The following is a 9,326-nucleotide window of genomic DNA, read 5'->3' as shown; positions in this document are numbered from 1 at the left end:
GATCATAGTGCGGAAGGCCTGGCGGGGGGCATTGGACTTGGTGGCAGTGGAGAAATCCAGACGGAAACTTAATATTACCATGGCCAAAGTGTGCAGGGTCAATGGGTGGGGGTTAGTGAGACACAGGTTCATAAAAATGAGGTCTCTTGGGTACCACATGGAGGATGGGGTACACCTCATGTGGTGGGAATGGACATGTTCCCACTGAACATTGTGGGGGTACTAGAGCAGATGGGCTTCCAATGAAGACGAAGGGGAGGCCGGGTTAGGGGGGAGCTCCCTCCGATCGAGAAACCATAGGTAGCATGGCGGAACAAACACAACAAAGTTAGTAAAAAGAGAAAACTTACTAGAAGGTAGATGGAAGGCTCCCACAGTATCCTTGGGATGCCTCACGGCAAGGGCACTGAGGGAGCCAAGGGGCGGCGTGCCGCCATAGAAAGAGTAGATGTGATACTCCTGCAGGACCCTTGGGATGCCTCATGGCAGGGGAACAGAGGGAGAAGATGGCGCGGACTCAGCCTCAGAAAGGTAGAGTAGATGCTCAAGTAAGGTCCTTGGGATGCCACATGGCAGGGACCCCTGGGAGAAGAAAGGGCCCATGAAAGGGTTACAGGGCGAGCGGGACGGGACTTGCAGCCCGGGCAGGTCCAGACGGGCACCCTCCAAATCAGTAGCAAGCTGAAGCCTAGACCCGTGAATCGGAAGCCCAGAAAGGGGCCCCTCTCCTCCCAGGTTATTGAGGAGGCTGGGTCCAATATTACAAAAGAAAAGCTTAAGGAGCAATAGTAGCGAATATAGAACATGGACAATAAATGTGGATATGACAATGAACGATTGAAATGTATAAAATGTTGTTATGATAAATAAACTGCAACCTTTTCAGGCACCCAAGAAAGTTGTCAGTGGTGATTTAAGGTAAAAGCGCACAGTTGAGAGAAAGGGGCAGGGGAGCGGGGCGTGTCGACTCACCGCCTGTAAGGGGTTAAGGATGGAAAGATCAGTTGCTGTGATTGTGGGCTCAGCTGTATTTTGCCTCACCAGTCCTGGTGGGAGAAGGCCCTAGCCAGGTTCTAGCCTTGCTTTCCTTGGCCGCCTCTACATTCTTCCAGTATTGGCTTTTTAACTAATGGCACTGGACTTTTTGAGACCATACTTTAAAAGTTAAAAGCAGTGTGTGAGAAAGTGGCTCTGTATATACTGTTCCCAAATAGGTACAGGGTGTACAGAGTCCACAGTCCCCAGAGGTTTGGCAGAGGCTAAAGTTAGATATCACCTTACTCTCTAAAGAGGTAGATTGGTCGAGCAGTAAGGCACTGTCAGAGGACAGTGTAAAGCATTTGTTGCACACACTCAGTCAGCAAATGGTCTCACACACTCAATAACTGAACTCTAGGCAAATGGTTTATATATCAAAAATATATGCTTGTTTTATTTTAGAACCAACAATAGGTATTAAAATATACTTTCTCAGAATGAGATGCTTTATATAAATACTTTTGCAATATGCAATTGACTTTTGTAGAAAGTTACAAGTGGTTGCATTAGGCAACACAATTTTAAACACAATCATGCATTGAGTTCAATGGAAGTTTCAAGTTATTTGCAACAGATTACTTTTAAGGATTGCTTTTGGGATTCCAGGACTGGATCCTAGATTCAGTCCTGGGTCAGTACTTAGAATCAAGTAATAAAAAGTCGACTTAGTTGCTGTTATGATTTTTAGACAATATTTTGCTATTTTAAAAGTTGACACTTAGAAAATATTTCATAGAAAACAGTCAATGATTCCCTATGGAAGAAAATTAAAGTTGCAGGTATAGTATGTTCTCGTTACTTTTGTAATCCAGTACTAGGTGCCTAGACTCAGTACTGGGCCCTTTATCCAAAACAGGTAAGTAATTACGTTTTCACAATTTATACGATTTTTAAAGAATATTTAAAGTTTGCAGAAATTGACAGAAGAAATTTCACTGAAAAACAGTCAATGGTTTCCTATGGAAGAAAATTGGGTTACTGGTAAGTACGGTTGTGAATATTTTTCAGAGTCAGTGCTGGGTACCAAGATCCAGCAATGGGAGCTCACCTAAAAGCAGGTGAGTATTTTCGTTTTCGTTACTCGGCTGATTTTTGTTGAATATTTTACGTTTTGAAAAGTCCACATTTCAGGAAAAACCAGTCAATGTTACCCTATGGAGAAAATTGAGTTATCGGCTTTAAGGTAAGTACTCAACTGGCAGAGTTAAGGTTCTGGGCATAGACTCAGGGGTCTCCCAGGGTCAGGTAGGTACAGTTGTTACACCCTCAGCGGCACAGGGGCAGCCGGGTGCAGAGAGAGTTAGGCCCAATGTTATCCTATGGGAGGCAGGGGGGCCTTGGTTGGTGGCTGCTGACTAGCAGGCCACGCGGCTGTGGGAGCTGGGCTCCTGGTCACTTGCTCAGGGCAAATGGGGAAGTAGATAGGTGTAGAGGTTACACTGCCAGGGCCACTCGGGCGGCTGGGTGCAGGGTGCTTTTGAGCCTTCGGCCGCTCAATTGATTTCAATGGGAAAGCTCCGGTTTAGAAAAAGACTGCAAGCTCGGGGACGAAGATTCTTCAGGTGCCACCACCACTTCGAGAGGTAAGTTGGGTAGTTGGAGGATAGGTAGGTACCCCAGAGTTGGGCACAGGGGGCCGCGGGGCGCTGGGTGCAGGGGTGCCTTTTGGTGTCGGGAAATCTTACCCTCTGTTGATCGTGGTTGGGGGGGCACCTGGTTCTGAGGCTGCAGGCGTCGTCAGGAGCGTCGAGGGAAGTCCTTGGGTGCCGGACTCAGGGTCACAGTCGCCGTGGGGTCATCCTCGTGGTCTTTGTTCACTCCGGCACAGGCCAGGCTTGGCGGGTGCAGAGTGTGAAGGGTTCGCGGTTCCGGGCTGATGCCAGGGATTAGAAGTAGATTTTGAGTAGAGCCTCTACTCATGGGAGTTCCAGGTGCTTAGAGCCAAAAGGTAGCCAGGTCCTCCGGGGGTTTGTGAGGTTGCTGGCCACAAGAGATGCCGGGTTGGAGCAGGTTCGAGGGTCAACAGGCCGGTATGGCTGGGGCCAAAGCAGTTGGTGTCTTCCTCTTCTTAGCAGCTGCAGGGCAGGGCTTCTTTCTTCTTGCTCTTCTTTGTATTTCGGAATCTGGAATCTGGGGCAGGAAGGTTCAGGATGCCCCTAAATACTAGATTTAGGGGCGTTACAGGTAGGTAAAGGGCAGGGACCAATGGGTCCCTGTCCTGGGGTGGGTACACCCCCTATTCTGCCATTCTTCTGTGGGAGGGGGCAGTAGCCTGGTCCAGATTGGGTAGGGCCTCCCATCTTCAAGATGGCGAGCGCCCGGAGATGTGCTTCACCTCGCCTCCCCCACCGGAGGGGTGGGGTTGGCAGGCTGGCACATCCCCTGTCCTTATTTGGGGTTTCCGTCCAAGCTTCCCGCCAGAGTGGGGGGTTGCAGTGGCCTGAGGAAGCTCACAGAGGCGGCATGCCTTTGAAGCTTCCCCCTGCCCATCCTGGGGGAGGAGATCTAGCACCTCGCCCAGGATGTGCATTGTTGCAGGCCCAGGAGAGCAGGGGCTCTCCTACCCAGGGGTCCAGCAACATGTCTGCTGTGTGGCAGCCTAGGCAGCCTCTCAGACCAGACGTGGATTGTAGGTTAGGTTTCAGGGGGCATCTCTAAGATGCCCTCTGGGGTGCTTGGTACATTAAATCCCACACTGGCATCAGTGCGGGTTTAATGTGCTGAGAAGTTTGATACCAAACTTCTCAGTCTTCAGTGTTGCCATTATGCTGCTGTGGAGTTCGTGTTTGACGAGCTCTCAGCACCCTGTACTCTTAAATGGCAGCACTGCACTTACAGTGCCCAGGAATGGACCTGGGTACTGTAGGGGCACAGGGCTCCTGCTCCTGTGCCCACACCACTGGGCACCCAGCTAGAGGGGTGGCTGATGTATGCCAGGGCAGTGTAGGTGGTGGGCATGGCACACAGGGACGTGTGCCATGTCGACTCTTTGTTTTGTCTTGTACCCAGACACTCAGCCTGCAAGGGCAGTGTGTGTGTGTTAGAGTACAGGGCCTCTAAGGGTGGCACAATGAGTGCTGTAGCCCTTAGAGGCCTTCCCTTGTCACAAGGCCCTGGGCACCTAGGGTACCATTTACCAGGGGCTGACATGTGGCCAGGGTATGCCAATTTGGGTTTTAGGTTTTTAGGGAAGGAACATAGGCCCTGGGCACATGATTGGCAAGAGTCCAGGGCACACTCAGTCAAAGTACATTCAGCAAAAAGTGGGGGCATACCATGCAAGAAAGATGGCACTTTCTTACACAGTGTTGAAACAGAGGGGGTATATATAGCTGCCTCTCGAATTCGGCACCTATAATTGAGCTAGAACCAGGCTCCTGTGAAATGTGTTGCTTTTGTCTGCTGCAATTTTCCAGGAATAGGACACATTTAGCAGCTCCCACATTTTGAGCTTTTCGCTCGGAACAGATATCTGGAGGAGGTGAACAAGGGCTCTTAATTTCAATTCCAGATGGAACCAACAAAAATGCTTGAGTACACCAGGACTCATCCTGGCTCAGTTTAAGACTTTGATGCCAATGTCATCAAAGACACACAAAAGTAGTTCCCATGGAGCCATTTAAATCATATATTTACAATTAGAATACAGGATACACTATCCACTCTAATGAGAAAGCAGATCGATGCATTTAACTTCCTTACAATTGTTCAAACTTTGCTTCTTATATTTAAAGGGGGAGAAGACAATAGTGGTAGCAAGAATGTGTTTAATTATTATTTTTCATTCTTCGCATTATGCTCAAAGTTTAAAACAAATGCATATATCACCTGCATTCTGCCCACGTTTATGATTTCATTATCTTCTACACCAGGAGTCATTTTAATTTCAGTGGACACAAGGTGCTAACAGCGTTGTTTACAAAAGTAAGTACAGTGAGTGAAAATGCCAGAAAATGATAGTGTCACTGTTCTGTGATTTTATAATATACTCTTCGGTTCCCACTTGGAATAAGGTTTAGCCCTGGTCTATTTTACATCAAGTTAATAAAGACACTCAGACTGTCACATTATTATTGCTTAAGAGATAAATTATGTTTTAGGGTCAGCTGCTGTTCTTCCTTGCAAGAGATATGTGCACACTATACGAATACCAGCTTTATCTGTCTGTATGAACAATTATTATACAATATTTACTAAAACAAAGATTGATGCAACAAAGCAGTAACCCACTGAGCTGTCTACATCCAATACAAATTTGTGATACAAAAATATTAATCTTCTTTACAGCAGGCATATTCCCTCTCTTCTATTGTTTGATGACACAAACCTGTGACTACACAGCACACAGATCTCTCTGGCAAGTGATTTATCTTATTGCTATTACAGCCTGGAACTTGCTGGGTACACAGTGACCTCTGCAGCAGGTACCTTATCACTGTAAGGTATTTGAGAATGCAGTCTGTTCATGACCAATTAAGTAAGCCGGCTGCATCGTAAACAACCCGAATCCGTTCCGCGCTAAAGAGAGCCTTACTGAAATTACATATCAGGACGGTCATGGGTGTATTGCTTCATTCGGTTCTAAGGGAGGTCTGGCTAAAGTTCCCCTCGTCTGCAGTATCTACAGTACAGGCGTGCCAGTTGCCTAATAGCGCGGAAGACCGAAGATAGCGAACTACAGCAGGCGGGTGCGCGTTCTCGATGGAAAACTTAGTATTATCAACGCCAGAATCACTTCAGACCATCACTTTGTCAAAAGAGATCAGTCACTTGGGTACAAGCCGGTGCTGGGGCGCCGGCCCACTACCGGCTGTACTACCACTTCCGGAGCAGAGGTGAGGCATGTCTCGGTGCAGCTTAAAGGGCGTATTCTGCAGGGATAGGTAGGCCGTCCTTTCCAGGGCGGGACATTTATTCTAACCAATAGGAGGATTCACTGGCACTTACATCTACAAGCTATGGCGCCGGCGCTTGTCAATCGGTATGAAGCTTTGGTTTCGGTTTTCCCCTCCCTGATTGCCTTCTATTGAAGTTCCTTGGTCGGAAGCGGCAATCCTAGTTGGGAAGCTATTGGATTTTTGACATCTTGGCGGGATGTTATGACCAAGCCCAGGAACCTCTCGCCCGGATTGTGCAGTCTAGGGTATGGACAGGGGAAGACCATTGACTTGCAAAGTTGAAGAACAAACCACTACCACAGTCCCACCGAAGTCAACACTACACGGGTAACGGTGCCACTGCTGCAGGAAGCCGTGGGCAAGGCCTTCTAGTAGTTTGCAATGTCACACCGGCGGGGACACCGACCATAACTGCGTAGTGTACTTGTAAACGGTGACGCTCACAGTCCGAGTATAAACAAACTTCAGTGTGGACCCTCCGCCTCCAGAGAATGCAGAGGTCGGTATCTTGACTTTACCTTGAACGTGACTTAGCCGCTCGTTGTTGTGTAAGCACATATACTGTTCTTATTTGTTAAACTGCCACAGTCTAAGATGCTCCAAATAATTGAATTGTACTGCTCATTTATATAGGGTACACCACATTTATGTATGACCAAATGTACCATCTGAGATAAGGTGTGTTCATGGTGGGTATAGGATACTGGTTTTAGCAGACTCGTAAATAGGAAAAGTCTATCGCGCTTCCACCTGCACATCACTAGTCTCGCTTCCACTCAGTTAATCTGCCCAACAACGCACATGTGACATGCATTGTATTTGCACTTGTATAGCACGTAACTAAGCCTAGCGAGGCGTTGAAATACTTTATGCCAGGCAACACGCTACTGCCGAACCTAAGGTTAGTGGTCTGTCCAGTGGTTATTGGCATTTGTCTTGTTCTCCCAAGGAAACTTTTCCATGCATTCACTCCATTTTCTTTGTGTTAGTCAGTGGTCGAAGCGGGGAAAACAAGCATTTACAAAGCAATGGTCTCGGCATTGTTAAAGTTAGAGCTATTGGCATTGCTCATGACATTATTTTTGTTTATGTTTTTTGTTTTTAAAACATTTAAAGAAACGGCATTGTTATTTACAATGTCAATAGCTTAATCACTCTTAAATGCGAGACCTATTGCAGGAGTCCTGGACTTATGCTAGACACCTCCACTTTGGTGCCAGTGCCCAGCACCAGTATTTGTTTATTGATGATAAATTACAACCATTACAATATGAAACATCATTAAAGAGCATACTGTAAGAACAACTGAACAAGTTAATTTGACATCTATTACAATAAAGCATCAAGTTCTGTTTATTAAACAAGAAGCTTTGTGCATAGCCTACAAGCCTGATGTATTTGATAAAGTGTGTGGTGATTAGGCAGTCTCTGGCGGGCTTTAGCTAATGACCTTTAAGGAGGAGTCTCCTTGTGGCCCTTGGTCCAGCACGGCACCAAGCTGTTTTTGCAGCAGGTACGGAAATTTAGTTTCCTGGCACACCAGGGGGATTCACTCTCCGGCTAGTGTGTCAAGCCTTTCTGGTCTCCAGCTTTACCTACCTTTGACAATGCTTTTATTAAATATTTTTAATTAATTTACTGATTTACCCCAAAGCTTCCGCTGGGGAGCTCGAAGCACGCGCTCCCTGTTTTAATCTACATCTCACAAGCAGTGTCACTTCACAGGGTGCCCTCTACTTTCCATCTCTATAAACATATGTGCATTCTTGAGCTGCTCTTAGAACGGACATGTGCTGCATTCTTATGCACTTTAAGAAGTGTATATATGGTCCAATAAATGGGACGGGGTTAAACCGCTAACCCTATTCTCCTGTCACCGTGATGCAAACCCTAAACCCAAATCACAATCCTAACCCTGGTTCCAACTCCTTTTTAAGCCCTTATCTTTTTGTGCAGCTAGCCGAGACCTAAAAATTATACTAATATCCATATGATCTGAATTTAGGCAAATGTAGCTCATATTCAATTAATAATTGACCATATTTGAACTGCATACAAAATGTGATGCGTTTAAAATAAGAGTATTCTCAGTAGAAAATGCACTGATGTCAAAAAATTTTTTTTTTAATATTGCTGTAAATAAAAAAATATATATATGCACAAGCCTTTGTTAAAATGAGCAAATGCAAACGGCAAATCTCCAGTTATTCAAAAATGTGCAACGCTGTTTTTAAAACATGCTAGTTATGTAAAAGAAAACATTAACGATATTTTTGAATTTGTGAGACTATCAGTACAGATGAGGTAGCTCAGTAATCTTTAGCACTAGCTCGGACATCTGCTATTTACACAATTAAACTGCGTGTCAGCAGACTCCTTCTGAGACTGATAACACAAGTACCACTTAATCTGGCAACAATAAACCCTAAATATTAAAGCAATTGAGGAAATTCAATTTGCATCGTACAGTAGTCATAAATGTTTTTAAAAAGTTAATAGTTATTTAATGCATTCCTTTAAACACTTGCCAGTATGATTTCTTTAGAGACATTTTCCAAACAGATTATAAGACAGTCATAATTAGTTTTGGGAATGCTCAACCAAGCTCAAATAATGCCTTAACAATCTATATACATCTTTTAAAAAGTGTAACAGTGAAGTGCAATTGAAAAGAAAGGGTGACTTGAAACAGCCGTGGCCCCTTGTCACTCGGGAGCAGCGGGAACACACAGTTCCATTTGACAGCTAAGTTCACGGAGAAGAGCAGTAGAAGTGCTACGCACCAAGTACGGTGGCCCAAACAGGACACTCTGCTTCTCCGCACTATACTCACGGTTCGGTTGCTATCTTTTGGTGAGGCTTGGACCTCGGCGTCACCGGATCCCAATAACGAGCGTCCCTTCGCCACCGGGCCTCAGCTTTCCCCAGCCCCACAACAGTCTAGGCGCCACGGGCGGCATCGTTTCTCCAGGTTGCTATGACAACACACCATCGGGCTTCCGGCTGCTGTTTGGGAATGTTGTCCGTGTGTGTGTCGAAATGAGGGACAAGATGAAAATGCAACATCAGCTTGTACAAACAAGAATGAGTCAGATGCACACTAAACAAAACATCGACCAGCTCTACACCAGACTGCCTCAAAAGAAACAAGATATTCATATCATGGCATCGATTGAGCATGTTCCAATCGCCTCAATGGTCAGCACAATAAAAGCTTGCAGAGGTCCCCTCCCAGAGTGTCCTTAAGCAACCCACGAAGGCATGAAGGGCTGCCTCCTCCTGGACTGTCAGGCGTATGCGTGAACAATGGGGCACAAAGGTAGCAATGTTATTGGTACCATCACTAGCACATGAAATTAACCAGTGCACATGCATGCCAACTCTTACAAC

At 46.0% G+C, this 9,326-nt stretch overlaps 1 protein-coding gene across 5 annotated transcripts in view; it reads left to right on the top strand.

The window, feature by feature from the left end:
• Positions 1 to 5,985: 5,985 nt before the first annotated feature.
• The window catches only part of SLF2 (SMC5/6 complex localization factor 2), a 411,151-nt gene continuing 407,810 nt past the window's right edge, over positions 5,986 to 9,326 (top strand). For 3 of the 5 annotated variants that reach the window (XM_085606517.1, XM_085606515.1, XM_085606519.1), the window contains exon 1: positions 5,986 to 6,435. In XM_085606517.1, the coding sequence (XP_085462643.1) occupies positions 6,428 to 6,435 (8 nt within the window). In that variant the 5' untranslated portion in view covers positions 5,986 to 6,427. The remainder of the gene's footprint in view (positions 6,436 to 9,326) is intronic. The other 2 variants (XM_085606521.1, XM_085606522.1) reach the window with 2 other exon arrangements.

The sequence above is a fragment of the Triturus cristatus genome, chromosome 1_2, assembly GCF_964204655.1.
Source record: "Triturus cristatus chromosome 1_2, aTriCri1.1, whole genome shotgun sequence".
Taxonomy (NCBI): Eukaryota; Metazoa; Chordata; class Amphibia; order Caudata; family Salamandridae; genus Triturus; species Triturus cristatus.
Note: the sequence above shows the minus strand (reverse complement) of the source record. Positions and strands in the feature narration are given on the sequence as shown.